Source organism: Bidens hawaiensis, unplaced genomic scaffold (assembly GCF_021521415.1).
Source record: "Bidens hawaiensis isolate Kalapana, Puna unplaced genomic scaffold, B.hawaiensis_p1.1 tig00012943_1, whole genome shotgun sequence".
NCBI classification, from domain to species: Eukaryota; Viridiplantae; Streptophyta; class Magnoliopsida; order Asterales; family Asteraceae; genus Bidens; species Bidens hawaiensis.
The window spans coordinates 247,884-275,106 of record NW_027492079.1 but is presented as its reverse complement, the minus strand read 5'-3'; the positions used below and the strand labels follow the sequence as shown (position 1 = coordinate 275,106).

The window sequence follows — 27,223 nt, the reverse complement described above, 5'->3', positions numbered from 1 at the left end:
TAGTCCTAGGAATTGCCTCACCTCAGTTGGGGTTTTTGGCGCTTCCCAGTTTTCGATGGCCTTGACTTTGGAAGGATCAACGTGTATTCCTTTCTCGTTTACAACGTGACCGAGAAAGTGAACTTTTCTAAGCCAAAACTCGCACTTGGAAAACTTCGCATACAACTATTCTTTTCTCAACAATTCCAAAATCAATCTCAGGTGTTGCTCATGCTCGACCTTGGTCCGAGAGTAAATCAGAATATCATCTATAAACACAATCACAAACTTGTCCAAGTATGGTTTGCACACGCGGTTCATCAGATCCATGAACACAGCCGGCACATTAGTTAGCCCGAAAGGCATCACTAAGAACTCATAATGGCCGTATCTAGTTCGGAAGGCTGTTTTCGGCACATCTTCCTCATGGACCCTAAGTTGGTGGTATCCCGACCGTAGATCTATATTCGAATAATAACTGGATCCCTGCAACTGGTCAAATAAGTCGTCAATCCTCGGTAAGGGGTACCGATTCTTGACTGTCAGCTTGTTCAGCTCCCTGTAGTCAATACACATCCGGAAGGAACCATCCTTCTTCTTAACAAACAGTACTGGAGCTCCCCAAGGTGAAAAGCTTGGGCGTATGAAACCCTTATCCAATAGTTCCTGTAACTGATTGGATAGTTCTTGCATCTCAGATGGAGCTAATCGATAAGGCGCTCGAGCTACTGGCGCAGCTCCTGGGACTAAATCAATACGAAATTCGACTTGTCGCGGCGGCGGTAATCCGGGCAAATCTTCAGGAAAAACTTCTGGAAATTCGCGCACTACTGGTAAGTCTTCAATTCTTCGCTCATCTCCTTTCTTCTCTACTACATGCGCCAGGAAGGCGTAGCACCCTTTCCTTAGGCACTTGCGCGCCTTTAGGCACGAAATCAGTTTCGTCGCAACTCCCCTTCTTTCCCCTTGAATTACCAAGGTTTCTCCGTTCAACAGTGGGATCCGAACCTGCTTCTCATGGCAAATAACCTCTGCGTGGTTCTCGACTAACCAATCCATACCTACCACAATGTCAAAACTTCCCAAGTCTATTGGCAACAAGTTAATATTGAACCCGTGACCTCCCATGACTATTACACATTGTTCAGTTCTTTCGTTCGCGCATAACTGCCTACCATTGGCTAGTTCTATAGTATAAGGCGTGTCTAGCCTACTGCTTGCTAGGCCTAGGGAGTTTTTAAACTCAGCGGATATAAAACTTAGGTCAGCGCCAGTATCAAATAAAACAGATGCAAAATGGCCGTTAAGCAAAAACGTACCAGTTACCACATTCGGCTCTTCTTTAGCTTCGCCCGCGCCGATCACAAAAGCTCTCCCGCGAGCTTGGTTTCCCTTTTGCGGGCAATCCCGACTAAAATGCCCTGGCTTCCCGCATGCGTAGCAGTTGTCGCTCGCTCCAGCTTCTCTGATACGGCAATTCATCGCCTTGTGCCCTGGTCTGCCACATTTGGCGCATTCGATTCTTGCGCATTCACCCTCGTGGTGATACTTGCATTTGCTGCACCATGGGCGAGGCCCGCTGTATCCTTTCCTTGGTGGCTCTGCGGCTTGGATCGCGTAAACCTTTGCGCTCTCCTGCTTCTTGAACGGTGGCTGCTTGGAGTCGGACCCTCGGTGGTGAGAGTTCCATTTCCTCTTGGAGTCAGAGGTTCGCTGCTCGTTTCCGCGCGTAGTCAACATACCTGCACGGACCGTATCCCTTGTAAGGGTGATGGCCCGCGCTACCGCCTCATCAAAGGTTGGAGGCGCTGCGGCGTTGAGCGGAACCCTAACAACAGGAGGTAACTCAAAGATATACCTCTCGATCTTCTTTTCCTCCGTGTTTGCCATGTCTGGCACCAACTGGCAAAGCTCGTTGAACCGGTTGTTGTAGGCGTCGATATCCGTTCCTATCATGGTGTGGTTCCAGAATTCCTGCTGCAGACTCTGAATTTCTGCGCGAGAGCAGAACTTTCTCATCATCATTTCCTTCAGCTCCTCCCAGGTCTTGTGAAGAGCAACTTCTCGCCCCATAGTCTTCACTTGAAGCTTCCACCAAGACGAAGCTGCTTCTTGGAACATGCAGGTCGCGTAAAGGACCTTCTGGTTCTCACTACATCCGCTAATGGAGAGAACTGTCTCCATCTTGTCAATCCAGTTGTAGAGCCCAATGGCCCCTTCGGTACCCTTGAATGGCCAAGGCCTACAGGCCATAAATGTCTTGTAGGAGCATCCTTTGTCCAAAGCTCCTGATTCGGGTTCTGGGGTCTCGTTCTCCTGACGACCCTGACTAGATTCGGCCTTGCTGGCCTCATGTGTCGCGATCGCTTGCGCGATTATTTCCGCGAGTTCCTCGGGTGTCATGGTAATTCCCTTGGCTTTAGTTGGAGGCATTCTCGCTTTAAAAGAGAATGAAAATATATCAAACTTAGCGCATGTACTCTGAGCACATAATGTTCTTTATCTTTATTCACTAGACACTGTGCGACCCGTGTTCCTAAGTGTGTGTATAGTTTCTTTTGAAAATATTTTCTTTGAAAAGTATTTCATGCGATTCCTCAACGGTTATAGTCTAGGTTAAAACTTCTTTTCCTAGTTCGCTATAACCAGTGCTCTGATACCAATCTGTCACACCCGGCCCTGAACGGCGGAAACAGCCGGGCGCGCGCGAGTGGGGATTGATACTTAAGCACGGGCCATTGCAAACATTCAAGATAAGATTTTCATTGCGCATGAAATGTTTAATACAAATACGTTACATTGTTTAGAAATTTCATAAAAACATCCAAGTATAAAAACTGTTGAAGATTTCCACGCCATATCCCCTTGCGCGGCGGGAACAACCACGCGCATCGAAGGGATAGAACTAAAATCTTCCAAAAAGCTAGTTTTAGATGTTCAGCGTGAGGTGCTCTTAAGTGTGACTCCATGCGCTACCTAGTTATCTCCTGAAAGACACGTAAAACATTTGAATCAGTATAAACTGAGTGAGTTCACAAGTTTTAGTAACTTGATAAATCGCATTGCATCATAGTTTTGATAAAGATCATATTGAAACACATTTCTGATTTCATGTCTAAACATATGCTTGATAATCCGTATGAAAACATAGATCTGACAACATATTTCTGATAGATCCGTTCCGCGGGTTACGCGCGAACGTTTCTGGAAAACGTACTCGTCTATGCAAAGTGGCGCTGCCACTACGAGCTAAAATAGTGTAATACCGTCCCGCGGGTTGCGCGTGGACATTTCTGAAAAGCCGTGCTCATCCATGCAAGTGGCGCTGCCACTACGAGCGAATAATACTGTAATACCGTCCCGCGGGTTACGCGCGGACGTTGTGCCGGAAAACAAGGCGCTCGTCCATGCAAAGAGGCGCGACCCCTACGAGCGGGCTCAATCCCATAGTACTGCCCCATTCTAGGCACTCGTCCATGCAAAGAGGTGCGACCCCTACGAGTGGGTGGATCAAACCAGCAGTCCCTACCCTTAGAGTTCCAATGGTAAAGTGATCACTTACTCGAGTTCTGGCGCACATACATCGTAAACCATAGATAACCGTTTGCATTGCTCATCATGAAACATAATTTAAACACAATCGTTTACATAACTTGTAAGTATACCATGATAAATTGTAATTTAAGCACGTGTCCCTCGCCCCGAAAACAGTTTAAAAACAGTGAAAATAGTGAAAATAGGGGCTGTGAGACTCACCTGTGGTTCTTGTTAAGGGATTAATCGAGATTCGGGTTTTCTTGGTGTTGGCCTTTGGATTGAAGGTCTAGAATACGATTAAATAACAAGAAGTATATATATTAAGATCAAGAAATAGGAGAATATAAGGGTTGGAAAGTAGATCTCAAGGTTATAATCTCGGCTTACCTAGTAACAGGATCGGAAATGAAAACAACGGATGCTTGGGAGATGATTAGTGCAAGTTTGCAGTTCTTAAGAGAGGAGTTTGAAGTGTGTTTGGGTGATAATTTGGGTTACATATTTATAGGCAAACTCAAGGGAACACAATCCCTTGCTTTAGGGAATTGTAATCTTTTCATATCTAGGTGTAATGATGATAAAGTATGGAAATTATTATTATTTATTTAAAAGTGGAGTAGTGGATAAAAGATTTTGATTTGATTTGGACAGAACATGCAGGTCTGTGGTTGGTGAGAGTAGGGTGGCTGACAGTTGACTTTTCATGTTACAGTATGCTTTTTCAGGTACTTTTGTCAGTGTACAGTTAAAGAGTAGAAATCTCTGAAACACGCTACTGTTTTCTTTTGGGCGGGAATAATCTCCTTACATCTGGAGAATAGACTAAGTGTTCTGCGCGTATCACTTTGTGCGCATAGCTTTCTGCGTGAAGGACATTTCTTTGCTGCGGGTAGGTACGTAACCTTCTCGCAGTCAGGGACATTGAGTTTCATTTGTAGATTCTCCAGGTGGTCTTGGTATTTCAACATAGTGATCAGTCATGTTGAAGTCAATTCCATCTTGGAGCTTCAGACAAACTAGCTCTCAATGTTCCCGCCATGCGGGGAGGTTAGTTCCCTTCCGCACGCGCATAAACGATTTAGGATGCACCCGCCTTAGCATCATGCGGGACGGTCAACCCATTAGACAACATATAGTTAAGTTACATGAAAACATAAAGCCAAAACATTCGCGCATGGCGCATATAACATATGCCCACGCTGGTTCTTACATCGAGCACTCGCGCAGGGCGCACATAACGTGCCCATGCTGACTCTAACATAGCGCGCTCGCGCAGGGCGCACATAACACATGCCCGCGCTGATTCTGACATAGCGCGCTCGCGCAGGGCGAACATAACAATTGCCCGCGCTGATTCTAACATAGCGCGCTCGCGCAGGGCGAACATAACAATTGCCCGCGCTGATTCTAACATAGCGCGCATAATATTCACAATCACCTAATTATTAGGTTGATTACTTAGTTTATAGGATTGGGAAATTACCGGGTGTCACACTTAAACACCCATTTTGTGCCTATCGCATGCACATTCCTTGGTTTTTCAACCAAAGTCCAAACTTCCATCTTTTTAAATTGAGCCAACTCTTCTTGCATGGCCTCGACCCACGAGCTGTCCTTAAGAGCCATTTGATAATTTTTCGGTTCGATCTGGCTAATAAAGCATGAGTACAAACATTCGTTCATTATACCCGTTTCCTTAATGCTTGTATAAACACAGGTGTGCTCATTCAAGCTACTTCTGGTTTGTACACCAGAGGACACATCACCTATAACATTTTCCAAAGGGTGATCTATATGAATTTTCGTGGTCGAAACAGCACCGACATGCAAATTATCTTCTAAATTAGAAGAGAGCTCATCAATGGTTGTTTCTGGCTGAGAGTGAAATGGATTGATAAACTCTTCTCCAGGAGAGACAGCAGGGGAACCGATAGAATTTGATGAGGAAGGTTGACAATCATCAAATAGCTGTCTATGTGCCAAATTTTCCTCCTCATCTAGAATCATCTTCGTAGCAACACGTTCTTCTTCTTCTGTACAAAACAAATCAGGTATGTTAAAAGACTTGAAGAGCCTATCATAGTCGAAAATCCCAGGAGGTCCGATGCTCGGTCTTGGCGATCTGTAACTCGTAATGTCGGTGTTACATACCACCACAACCTTGCCGTTCGTTGTATTAAAGACACGCCTGTTGGGAGTCCCAACTTCATAGCCGACTAAGATTCCTTCATCGGCTGCTTCACCAAACTTTGAATGTGCCTTTAAAATTGAACACGGGGACCCGAAAGCTTCAAGTCCACACAAATTGGGCTTTCTCCCATGCATAAGCTCGTAGCATGTTTTATTAAGTCTTTTTACCGTTAAAACTCTATTCAGTACATAGCAGGCTGTAGAAACAGCTTCAGCCCAAAACACCACCGGAAGCTTCGAATCAGCCAGCATAGTCCTGGCTTCTTCAATTAAAGTTCTATTCTTCCTTTCAGCCACTCCATTCTGTTGCGGAGTATACGGAGCGCTGAATTGGTGTTCAATCCCTCTTGACAGACAGAAGATCTCCATTTCAAAATTTTTAAACTAGGAACCATTGTCACTTCTGATGAACTTCACTCGTTTATCCATAATGTTCTCAACTTTGGTAATCAGATTCTTCACCATTTGAGCCGTTTCGTCCTTTGATTTCAGGAAGTATACCCACGAGTATCGTGAGTAGTCATCAGTGATCACCAAGCAATAAGTTGTACCACCTAGACTTCTTACATTCACAGGACCGAAGAGATCCATGTGAAGCAGCTCTAGTGTACTGGCAATTGAGTTTACTTTCTTGGTGAGATGAGACTTCTTGTGCTGCTTTCCCTTTTTGCACGCAAGACATTTGTCTTCAAAATTGAAACTTTTTAAGGGAACACCCAACACAAGCCCATGTCTGACAATATGGTTCATCTTCCGAAGATGAATGTGCCCCATTCTCCTGTGCCACAGTTCAGATTCCGTTTCGCTTGCTTTCGTCAAAAGGCACGACTCTTCCGTTGACATTTCAGTTGAACTTAAATCCATCATATACGTATTTCGATCACGTGGAGCCTTCATTACTATCCACTCCTCTGGTATTTGAAAACCAGGCTTCAACACAATCGCATCAGTCTTCGTGAAGTGTACGGTATAATCTTTATCACAAATCTGCGACACACTCAGCAGATTGTGCTTCAGTTCTTCAACAAAGTTCACATTTTCTAACGTCATCTTCCCGTTAGTTACCGTACCCCTTCCTGTTATTTTGCCTCCACTCTCACCGGCAAAACTGACTCTTGCTCCTTGAACAGGTTTTAAATCTTGTAACAAATCCTTGTTACCAGTCATGTGCCGGGAACAGCCGCTGTCCACAACCCAAAGATTATTGGAAGCCCTGTTCAACTGTTCCTGCACAAACAAAAGATATTATTAAAATTTGGGGACCCAAGACCTCTTGGTCTTGGGTCGATTAACCTTCTTAACAGAACTCACACACCTTGGCTGACCAAAATTAGCATTAGATAAATTTCCACGAGTCCTAACAGGATACCTCCTTGGAGACTGATAGTGAGGCCAACCAAACCGACGCACATTAAGAGAATCAAAAGAATTATAGCATTTGGTTTGGTTATTAGTAGTGTAAAAACGAGATGTGTTTCTTTGAAAACCTGTATTATCTTTCAAATTTGAATGGTTTTCATTTTTAACATTTAATCGATTACTAAAAACCTTAGTCTCAGTTTTCGAGGGCCTCACCTCTCTGAAACGCTGCTTCAGAGGGCAATCAGCAACAAGGTGCCCTGTTTGATTACATCTAAAACAACACCTATATTCAGCTTTCTTTTCAGCAGATGTTTTAGATGTGGAGGCAGTATTACCAACCGTACATCTCACATAAGGTGGGACATATGGGTTGAGTGGAGTACTCCTTTTAGTTGATTTAACTTTTTCTCCACTAGTGGGTAATACTTCCTTCTCTTTTGTCTTACCTGACTCGGATGACTTATCCGAATCAGATGAGACTGGACTTGAAATAGAAATTTTAACTTTTGAGACAGGCGAACTTGTTTCGCCTTTACTAATTTCTGGTACTTTACCAGTTTCCTTAGCAGGACCTGTCTGATCAGCTACAAAATTAACAGATTCATGAACACTAGGATTGAAGGTATAATTATGGTTATAAGGTGGTGGAACCTCATGGTAACCATTTCCTCCCCTCTTAGGTGAGGAACCTTGATCACTAACGAGGTGATCAAGAATAGCAGAGGAATTCCGGAATTGCTCCAGTTTCCTATTTAGTTCCACCACTTTTACCTGGTGATCAGCAATCTGTTTTTCTTTCTCAGCGATTAACTTGGTTTTCTCTTCTAAAACCTCGTAGCTTAGATCGATCACATCAATTTTCTCAGCTAATTTTTTTTTTAAACTTTTAACGTCTTTTTCACAAGCTTTAATTTTTATTTTATAATTATTTTCTCTTGTCTTTGTGAAGTGATGATCTTCTTTTAAGGTTTTAAATTCGGCATCCAACTTAACATATTGATCAGTAATTGTAGCAAGCTGTTCAGACAAGTTCTCACATTTAGTACAGATAGGTTTAGTACATACCTCGGAGTTCTGGTCATTAGCCATGAAAGCTTTTTCATTTTCAGCAGCTTTCATACATTCTTCAGCTGCAACCTTCGCCATGTGTGCCTGCTCAAAGAGTTCTCCAGAGAACATGTTCCAGTTGTATTCACCAGCATCAGACATCATGGCATTATCCCCATTGTTATTTCCACTTTGCTGTGTAGTCCTCCCCTGACTACGTTCTACACGTGCATTAGTGCACTCCTTTGCAAAGTGTCCATTTCGTTGACAATTGTAACACCTCACCCTTGACTTATCAAATCCTGGCTTTCCACCTACGAACTTTCTGCCAGTCTTCTTCATGAAACGCTTCACTCTTCTGACTATCATCGCCATCTGCCACTGCAGATCCATCTCCTCCAGATCATCAGGATCGATCTTGTCATAGTCTTCTTCCAAAGCAGCAGGGTCCACAATCTTCCCATGTATGTAGTTCTCGTAAGAAGCAATAAAAGATGCATAGAGTGCAAACTGCTCTTCAGCAGATTTGACACTCATTGGCATCTTAGTGTAGTTATTGCTTGAAGCACTGGGAGAGAAACTACTCTTGGATGCTTGAGGTTTCGAAGCACTTGATCCTCCAGCAACAAAACAAACATCACCGTTCATGTTTACTGACACATTTCCTTCATGAGAAGAGTTAGAACCTGACTCTCCTTTGGAGTAGTAAGCAGCAGATTCAGACTTCGAACTTGAGCCTGAGTTAACTTTGGCACCATACATACCAGGGTCTTGAACCTGATCCGTTGGTGTCTCTTTACGAACCATATTAAGCTCAAAGGTTCTGAGCTTGTTTACTGCTGTCTCCAAGTCATAATTAGGAAAGTCTTTGTCTTCCCTCATTAGAACAGTGTACATTTCCCACTTTGGTGGGAGAGCATCGAGAAGCTTCTCAACTATTTCCTCCTCTCTGTAAGCAATAGAATAGTTGTTCAGCTCTGTCATTAGATGATAATATCGGGTGATAATATCATCGAGCGATTCGTTCTTCAAATATTTGAAGACTGAGAACTGGGTCTTTAACAGCTTAATCTTCGAGGCACGAATACCCACGTTCCCTTCGAATCTATTCTCAAGAGCATCCCAAAGCTCTCGTGCAGAAGTGTACTTCCGGAATGTATGGAGAATCTCTTGAGGAAGAGCCATAGTAATTGCAGCATGGGCCTTGCTCTCGGCCTCATACATCTTCTTCTCTTCTTCCTCCATCTTGCTGTACTTCTTTATCACATCCCGACCTTCGTATTCCATTGTCGGTGGAATATATCCATCCTGGATGCACACCCACATCTTTGCATCCTGGTATTTAATATACTGAATGAACCTATCCTTCCAAGCCACAAAGTCGGTTCCTTTTATCAACCTTGGGGCCTTAGTAGCCGACCCCGCTTCAACTTCCATTTTGACTAACTCTGAGATGTTAATTGACGACATCTTCTCGAAAACACGAAAAACCTGAAAAAAAAAACAAAAATTCTTCCAAACAGTACTATAGGCGAAGTTAAGGATAACTTCGCTTAAGTGTTAACTTCGCTGGAAAATCCGTAAATTCGCGTGACTTGGCGAAGTTGAGAATAACTTCGCTTAATATAAGCGAACTTAGGAGGTAAGCGAAGTTGAGGATAACTTCGCTTTGGCTAACTTATGAGGTAGGCGAAGTTGTGGATAACTTCGCTCAACCTTATATCTTCGCCGAAACCCTACTTCCAGTGACGGCAACTTCGCCTGAAGAACAACAACTTCGCCCGAAGAACACTGAAAATATTCAGATATGTTTTCGACGATTTTGTAGTTTCCGGTCGGTGTAACGGCTTGAATATGACTGTATAAGGTGAGTATAACACAATATCAACGAAAACGCGTCCCGCGAATAGGTCAAACGAGACGTTTTCTACACCCGCGTGAAATCCCGAACCACACAATCGAGCCAAAGCTCTGATACCAATTGTAGATTCCCGGACGGATCTTACACGGGATATCGCTATCTACGCAGGTGCGGAATCCCTGCGTAGGTAGTTACGAGCGTAGAATACGTAGAACAATCACACGCGATACAAACGAACACGTTATCTCTTATAACTTGAAACACGTTTATTACAGACTCGATCTCTCGTCTATAGACTTACTGAAATACACGTGATTAACCAAAACTCTAACCAACTCTCGTAAACCCGTAGGTTACTTAAATACACGACAACTTCGCCTCAGGCGAAGTTGTCAGTAACTTCGCTCGTTGAACAAGTTCGCCTAGGCGAACTTGTCAACAACTTCGCTTGTTCAACAAGTTCGCCTAAGCGAACTTGTTGATAACATCGCTTACTTACATAAACATAAACTTAAACATAATTACATTACAGACTCGATTACAAACGCTAGACTATGAACTACTGACATTTATGTACCAACACATAAGTTGTGTGTTATAAAAACTATTTTTATTGAAATTATAAAACATATAAGTACACAACAAAAAGAATGCTACAAGTTTGAATATAACAATGAGATATAACAATTATAATTTTTATTGAAACGTTTAATAAATCAACAATAAAATCCAAACCTCATGAATTAAACCATCATTTCAAGCCAAACATCCATACATCTAGTCCAAACGTTCATAAATAATTTTCCAAAATAAAATAAATAAATAAATAAATAACAAAGTCTCAAAATTTTTAAAATATACAAAGAAGACAATTAATTGATTTTATTACTCTATAAGTGGCGATTATAACCATTTATGTCGACACCTTCTCCCACTTAGGAGTTGTTAATATTTAAAATCAAATTGTTTATTAGGAGGATAATTTATTTATAGAAATTGTATAATTGGAATCCTATGTAGATAAGCTTGTTAAAGGACATGTGGAAAATATGTTTTGCTTTAATAGTATAATTATATATAAAAAATGTGTTAGATTTTTACATATATCCCTTACTAAAAGTCTTTATTGCATATTTACATGACCCTTACACTGCATTCTTGAGTTTTTTATTTAAAAGTTTTGGAAAAAAAAATATAAGAAAATTTTTCTTTTTTCATTCTTGAGTTTTTTACAATATTACTAATTTACCCTAACTCAATCATCTTTTCCATGTTGCTACGAGGACATAATTGTAAAGTAAAATTTTTTTTCCTATCGTTTCCTTCCGATCTAACTCAAGAATGTAATTAACACTTTATTTTATTTTATTTCCTTTTAACTCAAGAATACCATTAAAGTATATAGTTATTTTTTTCTTTCTTCCCTTATCCAATCTTATCATTTCTTTATCTTGTATTTTAAACCCGAAAATGCATTGTTAAACACAAGTTACATATTTCCTCTTTTGTTATAAAATTACTCATTTACCCTTTTTGAACCATCAAAGTTTTCATATCATTGCAATGAGCGCTCATATTGCCATCACCGTGGTCTTTTCGAAATTGACGACTATGAATAAGTAGTTGGGTACCGACTTCGTCTAAATTGGTGTTCTAACATCAATCTGCATTATTTTATTGTTATTATTTGAAACTTATGTGTTGGTGTTTATTGGTGATAAAAATTGCTAAATTGCAAATTAGGTTACTGTTGCCATGATCGTTGGGGATGATCTGGGCATGGCCCTTTTGCCACACGCCAACAGAGGCATAAGTGGTACCAAGATCGTTGGGGATTTTTCTTTCATATTTTTCAGTAGTACTCTAATAAAAATAAATCCTAAAGGAGTGGACGTCTTGGAATAGAGTATGCCAGAGTAGAGAGCACATGTGGAAGAAACATCATATATATATATATATATATATATATTAAAATAATAGAGTTTTCAACAAATTGACTCTTTTTATTAGCTAATCTCAATTATTTTCATAAATATCAATCACTTCATAAATTTTCTTGATAATTAAATTATATTATATTAAAAATAATGACATGGACCTGTTTATTAATTCCTACATTCACCATTCTTTTTTTTAATTCCACATCCCATAACATCATCCAATTAAACATAACCATTATCTAATCCTCATTCTCTCTATTCCAATCTTCATTCTATACCGTCATTTCTCCCTTCCAATATTCACTCGATTGAAGGTATTATCACTCTTAATCGCTATAATGTATAATCGGTTGTTGGTTAAAGGTTTTAATTTGAATCCGAATCTATTAATTGATTTAGGGTTTTACTTATCGAAATTTCAATATCAATCGATTTAATGTTTCAAGTATTCCACCACATATCCATATGTAGTCACATTGTTCATTATTTGTGAACCCTAATTTTTTGTTTGATGGTTAAATCGATTACTGACTAAATCTTGAATACTAACTTTTTATTTTCTTCTCATGTTTCAACTGGAATGAAGTTTTAACATGAACTATTTTTGAGTTTATGATTATAATTTGTTGATCGTGTAGATTGTGATTTGATTAATAAAATTAAGGTTTATTTTTTATAATCTGCAGATTTTGTTGAATACAAATATATATTTGTATGCATTTATATTGCATTTTGGGTTTTTTTAAAATGGATTATTGAAAGCTTCAAGCTTTATGGAGTTAGGGTTATGAGTTTTGTTTAATTCTTTATATTTTTATTTAAGTTTTGTAGCTAAAATATAACATATTTAAAATTGTAATAAATTTGACTAATAGAAGTTAAATTGGACTACAATTTTGGAATAGATTGACTATAAACCAATCAACTTATAAAAAATGATAGTTTTAAATGGGTGTGTACTGATCAGTTTTGGAATCATACCAAATCAAAAGCCACAAATTTTGGTTTTTCAGTTTTTGAAAACCATTAAGTGGGCTTTAAAGTATTAATATGTACAATGACTTTAAGGTTAATATGTTTTATTCATGTTTTTTGTAGATTCATTCATATGAAATGAAAGAAATCATTCTATTAAATTTTTAATTTTTGGTGTAAAAGTGTTTGCTTGATATTTTCATATGTTTTTTTATGGTATGATTATAGATAGCATAGGCCTTCACAAAAGCTTGTAGTTAAATTCATGGGTTTGAATGAAAATTCTGACATGTCTATTGAGGTATAAAAAACAATAACAAGTTTACCTTTTGTATTTATCTGCGTGTAACAATATTTGCAAAAACACAATTAAACAGAACACTACTCGCAAAAAATCACTGAGTATGACAACTTCATAGGCATTTGTTCAGTTGGTTGTAAACTCATTTTGTTAACTCAATAATATTGATAATATCTATGGATTAGTTTTTAATGGAAATTGACGTGTCTTGTTTGTTGAGGAGTTCTAGAAGAAATGAACTGAAATAATATGGTATGTTTTATTACTTAAGTCTTTCATGTAACATGTGTTAATTGTATACGTTGTTATATATGCTATACTAGGTTAGGTACCCGTGTAGAACACTGATTAAAATAAATAAATATATATAAATAATAACACAATAAGAAATATAAAAACTATGTTCAACATATATAAAATATAATATATGATAGAATAAATTGCACAATATGAAAATAAAAGGTTACAATTCGTAAATCTCTGAATATTACTTTGTATGCAATATTTGTAATTTAATACTTCATATTAAAATTAGTAGTTTCACTTCATATTATCAAACGTTTATTGTTTCCGGATAACAATAGTGTGACTGTATGGTCAAATATTTCATTTTATTTTTATTTTTGTTTTTGTTTTATTGCAAATGTCACAAAGAAGATATTTGGATGTTGCTGAAGCTTAGGACTATGTTTGTGAGCATGAAACCTCACATGCATTGTTGTAGAGCGCACAAAATTGAAGTCCGAGTAGTTTCATGAGATGATATGATTGAAGCATAATGTTAGTTGTACAAGGTGATATATTTTCATGCTTTAGAGTTTATGGATAATGTTACTATAATGGATGTCAGAATGGTCAGGCCGGGCAAGGTAAAATGCCCGAATGAGTTAGCTAGTTAGGTCATGGGTTTCGTTGCAACGAGTCTTTTGAAAATAACTTTTTTTTTGTTTCAGACCATAAACGGTCTATTTTAAAAATGGTCATCTGGGTTCGGGTTATAATGGGTTCGGGTCACAACGAGATCTTCTTAAAAATGGTGATTTAGACTCTGGACAAAACAAATCTTTTTATAAAATGGGCATCTTGGTTTGAGTATGAACGAGTTTTGACAAAGACCTTACAGGTTTGTTTAATAGCCACTTATTTGTATTAATTTGTTCATGTTGCAACAATTTTACAACATGGTTGGTTTGTATTCAGCGAAGCAGGGGTAAACCCGCTAGTAGTTATGTAATTGTGTTGAAACATTGATTATACACATGTTTTTGGTTAAAATACATATAAATTTTTTTGAAAAAAAAAAATTCGGCCTAGCAGGGTGTCGGGTCTGTGGCCGTCGACTACCCTGCCATGCCTCAAAGACGGCCATGATTGCCTAACATCCACCTTAATCACTATAAATCATTGCCACAAGTCATTAGGGTGTTCAACGGTTTCGCTTTTGGTTTATTTGGCTATGATTTTCATTCGGTCATAACGGAAAACCAAACCGAATAAAAAAACATGTTTTAACCGAACCAAATTAATTGCTTTTAAGCGAACTAATTTTTCACCGGTCTTGGCTTCTATATGTGTTAATGAGCAACACAACATAATTTAATATCATAAGACCTTATAAGCAAGAGCTTAAACCCCAAAATAAAACGCCACAATCTCAAGTTTATTTGTCAATTACTTGCACCAATCTAGTTATGTTGCTTTTGTTTTGAGGAATCCTATATACCGAGTTAATTAGAATTACAAATTTATCACTATTTGTAAAAGGAGAATTTTATTGACTATTTACCGTGAGACACGTGATTTACCTCCCACATGTTGGCCATGGGACCAAATAAGTAGAGAACACCCAATGGTAGCGTATACCATTTTTTTTAATATTGTTTTCATCACGTAAGGTTACTTATAAAATTGAAAGTGTCTTAAAACGCGATCACATTATAAAAACAGAAGTTATTCAACCGAAAGGAATGATGCAAAACCATCAGAGCTAAGGCATATAAATAAGGTCGAATACAACACCTAGATCTACAAACGAGTCATTTTTTCATCAGGTTATTCAGGCTCAAGTTGAAGCTCAGACTCACATTCTAGTCAACTGTAATTCAACAAGCTTCAAACATACGAGCTTGGGGGTATATCGACTCACCATACAGTACGACCATAAGAGCCTATACATACAAAAACCACAAGAGCTGAAACGATAAGTTACTTCTAAAATGGCAAAACTTGTTTTAACCAATATGCAAGTGGTTAACAAATAGCTGAAACCGTCTTAAAACCTAAACATAACATCCTTATGTCTGTCTATATGCTTCTTCTATCTTGATGACTTCATTAGTAACTTTAATCCCCAAAATATTTGTTATTGCTATCAATGTATATGAATGGACCATCAATCACTTCGTTTCCTCCTATAAAACAGCACATAAGCAGCATTTGTTTTCACTTCATCTTCACTAATCGGTGATATATGATTATCATCGAAGCTGTACCATCGGTTTTCATCAATAAGCTGCATAATATCATTTTCATCAGAAACAAGAAAACAACTATGTATATCGATGGTATTAAATACATGATTAAATTTGCAAATTATTGAACCTTTATATGAGCGGTATAGTGGCCACTTCCCATGCCGCCATAGTGATTGGTTAAGGCATAAAGGTCGTATACTTGTGGTCCCGGGTTGTTTTTATTTGCAATGTAGTTTGTCAAGTCAAAATCATGAATAGGGAAGTTGACAAATGTTTCAAGCTTATGTTTCATGGATCTACTGTATGAGAATCTTTTCAAATGGATCACGAGAACTTCCGGAAGCCTCCAAAGATCTAGCTTTTTACTAGCTTGCCTTCGCTCTTTACATTGAGGGCAGAACCTTCACCAACAGATTAGTGAAAAGAAGAATGAGTCAAACTGGTTAAAAAGTTGACCAAAGTCAACGCATACGACCTCATAAATCGTTTCATCCAGAGATTAAGAATTTTATTGTTTCTATATCACCAATAAATTTGGTTCGGTTCGGCTTTGCATGTAACTAAAACCGAAAAAAACAAACCAAACCGAATATATGAATTTTCATTTTTAATTTTTAATTTTAAGTAATATATAAGAATTTAATAAATAGTAATACCTAAATATTTTATCCAGCGATTAAGAACTATTTTGCTTCTATATCACCATTAAATTTGTATCGGTTTTGCATGTAACTAAAACCGAATATATGAATTTTCCATTTTTACTTTTCAATTTCAAGTAACATATACATATTTAATAAATAGTAACACCTAAAAATTTTAGCCTAAATGTATATAATAATCAATTAATTATAATTTAACAAAATAACTTATTCCCTAATTCATCATCTTGGGCCCATTATTTTTTTGGCCTAAAGAGTTTAAGCCCGAGTGAGGAAACCGAAACCGGACGGTTTTTAAATACTTAAAACTCTGAATTCTCGATTTGGTTACAGTTTTGTTTGTAGTTAAAGTTACAAAAAACATAATAAAAAACGAACCGAACCGAATGTAAAAATTTTCATTTTTAGTTTTGAATTTAAGTAATTTATAAGAATTTAATATATAGAAATACCTAAATACTTCAGCCTAAATCTATAAAATAATCAATTAACTATTAGTTAACAAAAAAACTTATGCCCAAATTCATTATTTTGGGCCAATTATTTCTTTTCAGCCCAAAAAATTTAAGCCCAAATGATAAAACCAGAAAAACCATAACCAAACTGTTTTTTCACGCAAGGATGCTTACCACATGTCTTCGGGTACCAACGGCTCCTCACGTAAGAAGGCTTCTAAGCACGTGTACAAAGACAAAGGTTCAGTCCGAGCTTTTTTTGTAGACCCGTGTTTGTAAACTTCTGGCAACCGTTCTAAATAACGTGTCTCGTATTTTTGTAAAAGCTTTGGGGACCAATCAATAAAAAGCAAAACCGACAAGGAAGCCGCAGGCAATCTAACGATTCTTTCTTCTCCAACCGAAAGATCAATACAAGCGTGATTCCCATCAACCATCTTTAATGGGAGTTTTAGTTGAGGACTATTGGGACCATTATTCTCTTTACAGGCTGAACCTGGCTCAAAACTCTCATTCATGAGGTCGGATGCTTCTGATGGTGTGTCAGCTTTTAGCATGGGGGAGAGCATTGTGTGGACAATTAACTGTAAGTCACCTCTTGTAATGGTGGCATCACTAGAAATTGGGAAAACGAGTGGGGTTCCATAAGCTTTCCATCCTCGGGTGTCACCAGTTTCCCTTAAATAGACAGATAAAAGTTAAATCAAATATTCGGTTCCAGAAACCAGTTTTGTTGGGACTTGGGACTACATTAAAAGATCAAAGAATCAGGTTTGATCGGTTTGAAACCAGGTTTTGACCGATTTGAGCTGAGCTGGACCCGACTACAATCTAATTTCAGCCCTACGGCTCAGGTTGGCTCCAAACTGGTATCATATCCAGCTTATTCGATTTTGATTTTTTGGCCCTAACCGAAAGCCAAACTGATCCGAGTTGCAAATGTGTCTAATCAAACTGAACTCAACTGACTAAACTCATTTATTTGGTTCAGTTGTCTGATTAAAACAAAAACCAAATTCACAATTAGGATACGGTTAGGAACCGAAAAAAAGCCGGATTCACAATTTGGTTTGGCTTTTCCGGTTCCAGATACGGTTCTGTTTTCCCATTTTTTTAACAATCCCATAAGATAGGTCAATTCAGGCAATGTGTTCACCTCGACAAACGGGTGAGTTAAAATAAAGTGGCACAAGAAAAACATGCCAAATGGGTCGATCCGGTCAAACAACTAACCTCCTAAATCATTTTATTCAAAAAAGTTAGCTAATGCAGAGAAACACAAATTTTATAATCATATAACACATACAAGTTATGCTTCCTTCATACCCATTTAGTAATGGGAATATGCCAATAATTACACATTTACAGAAAGACATTTATTTATCAAAAACGTATTATTTATTAAAGAGTGAAGTAATGTATCAAAAAATAAATAAACTTAACTTGAAAATATAGATTGTAACTATGAAAATAGATTATATCCAATTAAGGATAGACATGAACTTACAGCTCTTGGCGGCGGTGAATCAACTGAAGAAACTTAGTGTTTTTCATGGATTTGGGGATCTTGTAAGCACTAAGACGGAAATCGTCTTTTATAGAAGATAATGACATGAGAGGATCTTCTAGAAACCGCTCAATCAAGTGGTCTCGTATCTGCAAACACCAAAACTTAAATCTAATCAAAACATGTCTCCAAAAACAAGAACCAATGATTGTTTAATGTTAAATTGTTCACCTCGGCTAAAAAAAGTTTTTCATTTTGCTTTAAACCACAAGCACTGCCAACTGCTTTAACTAAGTCCCTGCAACATCCCTGTTTTGGCACGGTTACCGTGCAAGTAACAGGCACACTACTTCCGTCACAACTGAAAACTGTCACCGTCATTGTGCGGGTTGTGGTTGATTGAAACGGTAATGATAAATACATGAACGGGTCAAATGTAACTGAAATCTTCTCACATACAGGACAAACCAAAGTTGACTTGTATTGTCCCTGTTACATGCATACACAAACAATTAGGATACAACAACAACAACAATAATAATAACAACAACAACAACAACAATAATAATAACAACAACAACAATAACAATAATAAGTTCTATGCATTTAACGCCGGCGATATATCAGTGGGGTATCGGTGATTTATCGGTTATCGGTCCCCAAGCAAAATATCGGTTAGAATATTGCTACCGATATTATCAGCGATATTGACCGATATTTTGGATGTTTTGGTTGATGTGGACTTGGAAGAAGATTTCATGGCTTACGATTAGATCATGTTTCAAATATTCCACCTTTGAGTTTTGACTCTTGATATTACTACTAATATTATATATGTTTATGTTTTTATACATGTATTATGTATGTATGTGTGTGTATAAATTCTGAATGATATTAAAATTACCGATATCCCACTGCGATAATCGATATATCTCCTTGAGCGATATTCAATTTTTTTATCGCATTAACTGCATAGAATAAGTTATTGAGTCACAAATTAAGCACCTTAGCAGATGACTTACTTGACAAACATCAACAATTATTGAATTGTTACGGGCGATGTGATTTGCCCAGTACTCGTCAGCAACTTCTTCATCGGGTCGACCGTCAGCATCTCGTGATTTGATATACGGTTTGTGTTTAACGCGGTTCAGATCTTCATGAAGTCCATCAAGCAAAAAGGCCAAAAGCTCCTAAAAAATAAAAACCATAATTTTTCATTTGGCAAATAAATAGCTTAGCCTTAAATTTCATTAGACCTGTAAATGAACTAAACGTTCAGTGAACCATTGGTGAACTGTTCAGCAAGAAGTTCGTTTATTTACTAAACAAACAAACATGAACATTTTTGTGTCCGTTTAGTTCAACGAACGAACATGAACACATGTCTAGTTCGTGAACGTTCATTCATTAAAGCTTATTTATGTTCAACCGTTTACATTCATTAATGTTGGTTGGTTTACGTGTGTTTAAGTCTGTTAGCATAACTCAGTTAAATTTCTTAGCCCTGCTACAATTTAGTCTAGTTTCATTTTTTTAGATGTTTAATTATAATTGGTATTTACTTGGTCATGTTTGTTCATCTATGTTCATTAATGTTCATTCGTACGTCATTCGTTTATACTATTAACAAGCGAACACAAACAAACACAAACACACTCACTTTCTTAACAAACACGAAAAAGAAAACAGCGCTCGTTTTATTGTTTGTATTCAATCATTTGTTTGGTTAAAGTTGAACAATCGAACCTGAGAATCATGCTGACTGTATCCACTAAATTGAGGTGCAAAACGAGCAAGCTTTGCTTTAAACTGCTTTGGAGCAAATGGGGTCCGTCCCGGCGCCCACAACTTCCTAAGTAAGTCACCAAATGCTACAGCTAGCTCACCCTACATACCATGTTACATTTGACCCGTTAAACACAAAACTGAATCGATCCGTTTTGACATAAATCTGTTGTAACTTGAAACTAACTTACCACCATCCCGAGAGGGTTATTCCGGTTAATCTCTTTATAATAATCTTCACGGAAATATTTGGCAAATTCAGGGGTATGAACGAGACACTGTATAGCACTGTTCATAAAGCACGTGTTTCCAAAATTAAGCAATCCAGTTAAACCAGCAGACGAGCCACGTGTGCTAACACCAACAGACACAGGTGTTTTAGGATCTTCTGATTCTTTAACTCTAGAAGACACACTTTGAACCTTACTTCCAGAAGCTTCTAGAAGTGCTGACGTGTGGCTTTTAGTAAAACCGTTCTCTTGAACATCACTTGTGTTACCACCATCATCATTCACTTCCACCAAGATCTGTGTTCGCAAAGAAAATTGGTTTTAAGTTTTTTTTTTATATTATTGTACATGTTTGACATATTTGACAAATAAAGTAACTCACATCCTGATCTGTTTGAATGTTAACATCATCTAAAGTTTTATCCAAGTCATTCATTAAAGCATGCTTTCTGTGACTATAGTAGTCCCAAATGCTGACCTGGCAATTATACACACATTTATCACCTAAAGTTCATTTAAAGTGAATATTATAAATAACTTCTTTACTTTTTCAGAATTAAGCTCGAAAATCTCGCAGGCCTTTTTTTGTAGCGCTCCGATTGTTTCCTGCTCACAATAATTCAAATCTTATAATGTTAGTAAAGTACATATTTATCATATAACAAACAAAATTTGTACCTTTTTGCTTATTCGAATGGTACATTGATCAGCTTTTGGCATCAAATGTAAATATAGGCGCAAAGGGTAAACTTCCACATACAGTGCTTCGCCACTACTTATTACTTTACGTGACAATCTAGGTCCACCTCCATACCTATGAATATAAATTATAACGTGTTTATTATACAGAACTTCATTAGTGATTATATAAATTGTAAATAGACAAGAATAGAAGGGAATAGTAACCATGCGCATAACTCATTCCAAGTTGCTTCGGGTAGCAATATGTATTGAGCACCTTCTTGAAGGATATCACGGAGGTCAATACCCATGGTTGAATTAACAGATGCTGATTCATTAATTAAATCGGAATTATCAATGCTCGATGGCCTTACTGGAGTAATTGTATTGTTTAAATCTTGATGATCTGGAGATGATCCCTCGTTTGTACTAGTTTTCTTGTTAGACGTATACTCCCTCCATTTTTCCCACCATCTGCCAAAAGAAAATTTGAATTCTAGGTTAAAAGTTACCGAGGAAAGTAAACTCAACTTGCATGCATATATGTACATCCATACATATTACAAACATGTAATTCATGAATTAAGTAGAAACGTAGATTGAGTTATCTAATAAGCACATTGATTACAAAGATCACGATCGACTAAAAACGTATTGGTTTTTGTGTTTCTAATACGGGTTAAATTTACTGCTTGAATCCATCTCAAATATAAAAACTGTGTTTTGTGGTGCTAGGGTTTTTAACCTAATTGTCATTAAACAAAATATTCTCATTAATCAAAATTGCTTTCCTTAAATCTCATTTCCTGCTCGTGACTATGAGCAACTTAAAACTTAACTCACTAATGTGCAGCCTTATAAATGTATTTACTATTACGTTCTACTTGAGAATCCATCTACATTGATTTGCACGCTTCACAAAGCAGAAAAACTAATAGAGGTTTGAAAATCAACTACTTTAAACAAGTTGTTCCAGAGGTACATAATGCGCAGAGAGAGAGAGAGAGAGTAATTGTTAGACTAAGTAGATGGATCTCAAATAATAATAATAAGATAACGTTGTGTATGACAAGAATAAGTAAACCCTAATTGCAGAGTGAAAGTGAAATTGAAAAGATAAAAGCCCTAATTGGATATTGTGGTAAGAAATGATAGATAGAGAGAGAGGCATTACCGTAAACTAATTAAACAAAAGGTGTCACCGGGTTTAGTAGTAGCCTTGGCAGCCTCGTAACTGGCTCTGATGGTTTGCCACTCTTCTTCCGGCGGACTTGAAACTGATTCATCCGCCATACTTTCTTTCTTTCTCGATCAATCTACAAATAATAATAATAATAATAAGAGAAAAGGAGGAAGATGGGGCTTGGAAGGGGTTTCAGGGGAACAAAATCAGTCTCTCTCTCTCTCTCTGTTTGTTGTTGTCTGACATCTGTGTGAGTGAATCTGTCTACAACACCATTTTATAACCCAATTTTTCATATTGGTTTCTTTTCTTTTCTTTTCTTTTTTTTCAAAACAAAACTTAATTTTATATTCACAACCTTACCTTTCTTTTGTGAGGTATCACCTTGTTTAACTTACACAAAATTTGAATTTGATTTATTTTATTTTTATAGCTTAAGCTTGGTTCAGAAGTAATTTTTCAATCTTGAATTAGACTCAGACTCGGCTCATTTACTATTTCTTAATAATTAATTTTTATATTTATAATTTTCTTTTCAATTATTATTTTATATATAACATAACATACTTCTTTAGTTATTCTTTAATAACATTATATATATAGATTAACTAATACTTGTATATTACAGAAATTATATTAATAACAGGCTTGTTTAGGTTTGCGAATCGGTTTGAGCTCGATAAGTAAAGTTTTGACTCGTTTATTAAACAAACTCACTTTTAAGCTCAAGCTTGGGCTCGCGCTCGTTTAAGTTCGGCTCGATAGAGTTTTTTCATGAACCGGTCCCAAATAGCTCGCGAACAGCTCGACTCATTTATATTACTGGATGAGGCACGATACCACTAGACCAATTTATCAATGTCAAATTTTGAGACAGTATTTATTGTTTTACTGTTTTTAAAAGATTTCATGTATGGTATTATTTGATTAAATAACAAGTAATAAATGTTTGGTTTTATATATTGTTTCAAAATCATGAAATAATTAATGATTCTATTAAATACTTTCAGTGTAATGTGATTTAGGTGTGGTTTATTTTTTAAGAGGTAAACCGTTTGCAGTCTGTTGACCACATCTGCAGGCATCTGTAGCAGAAACGGTGGACCAAACCTTTGTAGTCTGCAAGAAGAAGACTGTTTGTTCTTTAACGTCTGTAGACTGCTAAAATAAAACAGTACTTTTAAATAAGCTAAAATTTAAATAAAAAAGTCATTCAACATAGAAGTTTAAATATCAGTCAAAAAACACTGAAATAATATTCATAAAAGCACAATAACATTTTTTTAAAATAATTTGTTCGGTACTTTTCATTAACTACTTAGCAATTTCATCTCATAGCTACGCCATATACTCCTGATCTGATGCAGTGCCATGTGCTTCAACCTCATATTCTTCAGCATCAACATGCACATAAGTATTTCTGAATGACACATTGGGTTGATCGTATTGGTCAAACAACTCATCGCTCAAACCTTCTTTCCTTTATGTAGCGCGAAACATGAAATTGTAATGTTCCTTTGTGTCTCCAATGTTCTTTTGTATAAAAATGATATAAGTTTTTGTTTATAACTATATATTAAAAAATAAAATATATGAACATACCTTCTTAAATTCCTCTCATTCCTCATTTGTTAAGGTGAACGTGTTTGTTTGAGCATTGTAAAGGTTGTTGGTTTTGTTTTTTAAATATACCCATCCTACGTGTTTGGCTTTAAGATTATCATAGGCATTTTTCATTTGTTTTTATTGTAAGTGCATGATTTGGTGTCCGTAGCCGATCGAATACGTTATAGATAGTCTAGTCTTTATGTTTAATGTCGTATGGTCATTCGCAATGGATTGTATAGCGAATGGGTCCATTCGTTATAGACTAGGCTATTCGTTAAATTAGGAGTCCATTCGTTATGGAGATATAACGAATGAATGATCATTAGTTAAGTTATACGCCCATTCTTTACGAACTGTATAGCGAATGGAGGCCTATTCGTTATGCAATATAACGAATGATGGCTTATCAGTTAAGGTATTACCATTCGTTACTAAAGTATAACGAATGAGGCTAACTTAACGAATGGGAGTTGATGGCCTATATCCATTTCCTATTCATAATTTAGTAGAGATTCGAGCCTAAATTATAATGTGTCGTTACCATGCCGGATTCTCTCTAGAAGTAACTTATCCACCATAATTTATTCCACCTTTAATGTTATGAAGAGTATTTAACGTATCCATCTCGTGTTAACGAATTGATGTGTCAATGTTAGCGGCTAGATCTTGGTCGTAAACGTGTTTCAATAATTGGTATAAGAGCAGACAGCTGCTCTCGATGCATCAATTTAAGGAATGATTCAGATCTACGATGGTGTTCTTCGTGTTCATCGGGTTTTGTTTTGTTTTAATCAAATTTGGATCAAATTAATGTATAAATGCTGAAATTGATGGTAGATTCGTGTTTGTTGAGGTAATACGAGGCTCTGTGTTGATTTTGGAGGTTAATTATGGTGTATTGAAGAATCCACCATTGAAGAGGAAGATACTGTTGATCAGATTTATATCAAATCAGTGGTTATTAAATTAATTGATGATAGATTAACGATCCTGATGAAAATCCAAATATTTGTGTTGATTTCATGATTAATTATGAAGTTTTGAAGATTTCACCATTGTTGAAGCTTGAGTTTCAGTTTATGGCGATGTAACAGTGTTTCCCGGCGATCTAACTAAATAATTCGGCTAAATGCGTTTTTCCGGTGAGCAGTAACTGCTCCAACAACCCATTCGTTATGTTACTGTAGCCATTCGTTACGGGTTTCTTAACAAATGAGACCATTCGTTATTATTTGAAGGCCATTCGTTAACGGGTATAACGAATTTGGTTTCTTAACGTTTGAGGTCATTCGTTTAACTGCTCTAACGGATATGGATGGTTATAACGAATGAGAATGGTTATTTATAACGAATGTGGGCTCATTCGTTATTGGATCAGACGAATGTGATCTTTAGCGTATGGGACCTTATTTCGTTCAACTATTATAATGAAGGAAGGTGTTAAGTTATAACGAATGTGGTTGATGTGGTGTAAAACACACATGTTTTCCTAATAGTTTTTATGTTATTTTGTGCTTAAACGTTAACGATTATTTTGTTATTCTTGCATTAAATTACATGTTTGTGTATGTGATAGGTCCCATGTTGAAGAGAGTGAGAAAACGAGTCAAATGAAAAAAGAATCAGCTAAAACGGAGCTCGGATGAAGCCGGTACGCAAAAACGAAGATAAACGAGCTGAAAGTCGAAAAATGTCAGAAAATGTCATGTTCGAGCTAAGCGACCAGGTCATACCATTCAAGAAGCATGTGGTAGATTCCCACATGTCCCAAGGCTGCCAAGAATGTTCAAGAATCAGCTACCACGTCTATTTTGTCTTCTAGTGGGCCTAGTGGGCTTGTTTTAACCTATTTTATATTAGGAAGGAGGTGTTTAAACATATATATAAACCCTAAAACCCTATGAACGAAATTATTCAAGTTTCCAGCCATCCCACACCTGCTCTAGAGGAGAAACCAAGGAGGACAAGCTTACGGTTACATCTTTTATCATTCGGTTGTCGGTTTTGACTATTTTAACGTTTGTGAGTTCGTTTTTGGTTTTTAAGCATTCAAACCTTTTGTAATCAGATTTATATGAGAGTGTTTATCATTTATATCTATTTTATCTACTGTTCATTGATTATGATTGGCTAAACTTATTAGTTCTACCTAGGTTAGATGAATATTGTTAGATTTTAATGAGTTTTATGGATTGTTGATCATCATGGCTTGAATTGTTAATGAAAAGTTTGGTTTAACATTGAATTAGGTTGTGTTTAGTGGCTGTGAATTTATTAGTTATACTCATATACCTCTTGCTTTGATTAATTGAATAGGTTTTGATTGATTTTAGCTTGTTTGAACTCTTTACTTTGTGTCTAGAGATTGTTTGCGGGGTGATCAACCGTAGGGTTTAATGTAACATCCTAAAATTTATAATGTTGAATAAAGAAAGTTACGTTTAGTGATTTCGCGTTATTAATTAATTAATATCGAGTAAAGAACGGATTATGGACTTAGACTAATTGAGATGGGTTAAATGAGAATGGGCCTTAGATTCATGGGCTTTAAGGGATATAAATATCCCCTAAACCAACCTTAAACCCTAAACCATCATTCATTTCCATCTTATTCTCTAACACACTCCAAAACACACACACACACACACCACACACCGCCATATACGGCCAGCGGCCGAGGGAGAGAAACGAGCAAGATCCTAGAGAGAGTAAACGATTAGTTGTGATTAAACAAGTTAAACGAGATCCAAACGAGCACAAAAGGTATGTTCTTGACCTTTAAAGTTTATGTTTTATTGAATGTCCTTAAGCTTAAAGATCCAAGCTTTATAGTTTATACGGGATATATATACGAACGAAATGGTTAGGGAACGTTAGTGGGTGATGTCGAACCATAACAAGGGTATTAAAATCGCCAAAATGCGTGATAAAAACCAAACCCGTAGCGAACTGGGCAACTTCGCCTGCGAACTGGGCAACTTCGCCTTCAAAACGGTAACTTCGCCTTCAAAGCTTAACTTCGCCTTCAAGGCTTAACTTCGCCTACGGCCAAGTTCGCCTAACTGGTAACTTCGCCTAACTGGTAACTTCGCCTACGGCCAAGTTCGCCTAACTGGTAACTTCGCCTAAGGCCAAGTTCGCCTAACTGGTAACTTCGCCTAAGGCCAAGTTCGCCTAACTGGTAACTTCGCCTAAGGCCAAGTTCGCCTAATTGATAACTTCGCCTACGGCCAAGTTCGCCTAACTGATAACTTCGCCTAAAGCTAAGTTCGCTTAAGGTTTAACTTCGCCTAAAGTTAAGTTCGCTTAGAAAATAAATTAAAAACCTAATGGAAATGTGTTAAGACAGTTAGGGGCTGCCGCCCCTAGACCCCGCCAGGGGCTCTGCCCCTTGGACCCTGCTAGGGGCTGCCGCCCCTAGACCCCGCTGCCAGGGGCGCTGC

The 27,223-nt window shown here is 37.2% G+C and overlaps 1 protein-coding gene across 2 annotated transcripts; it reads right to left on the bottom strand.

Annotated features, from left to right (window-relative positions):
* Window positions 1-15,259: 15,259 nt before the first annotated feature.
* On the bottom strand, window positions 15,260-22,332 carry LOC143542630 (ubiquitin carboxyl-terminal hydrolase 5-like). Of its 2 annotated transcripts, none has more exons than XM_077035179.1 (13): window positions 22,164-22,332; window positions 21,215-21,463; window positions 20,987-21,122; window positions 20,855-20,914; window positions 20,691-20,786; window positions 20,270-20,605; window positions 20,040-20,180; window positions 19,313-19,483; window positions 18,522-18,779; window positions 18,291-18,439; window positions 16,958-17,461; window positions 15,794-16,067; window positions 15,260-15,704 (listed from the first exon to the last, which is right to left on the bottom strand). In XM_077035179.1, the coding sequence occupies exons 1-13, from the start codon at window positions 22,280-22,282 to the stop codon at window positions 15,585-15,587; spliced, it is 2,613 nt and encodes an 870-aa protein (XP_076891294.1). In that variant the 5' UTR covers window positions 22,283-22,332; the 3' UTR covers window positions 15,260-15,584. The 2 variants fall into 2 exon arrangements, with proteins under 2 accessions (XP_076891294.1, XP_076891295.1); XM_077035180.1 differs by having other exon boundaries at window positions 21,227-21,463.
* Between the last annotated feature and the right edge of the window lie 4,891 nt (window positions 22,333-27,223).

Bases quoted from the DNA above. Each gene is read 5' to 3' on its own strand.
- LOC143542630 (XM_077035179.1), bottom strand. From the start codon at position 22,282: ATGGCGGATGAATCAGTTTCAAGTCCGCCGGAAGAAGAGTGGCAAACC. The intron at 20,915-20,986 runs GTACAAATTTTG...TATTGTGAGCAG, and splicing joins CCATTCGAATAAGCAAAAAG to GAAACAATCGGAGCGCTACA. The intron at 18,780-19,312 runs GTAAGTCATCTG...TGCATGTAACAG, and splicing joins TAATTGTTGATGTTTGTCAA to GGACAATACAAGTCAACTTT.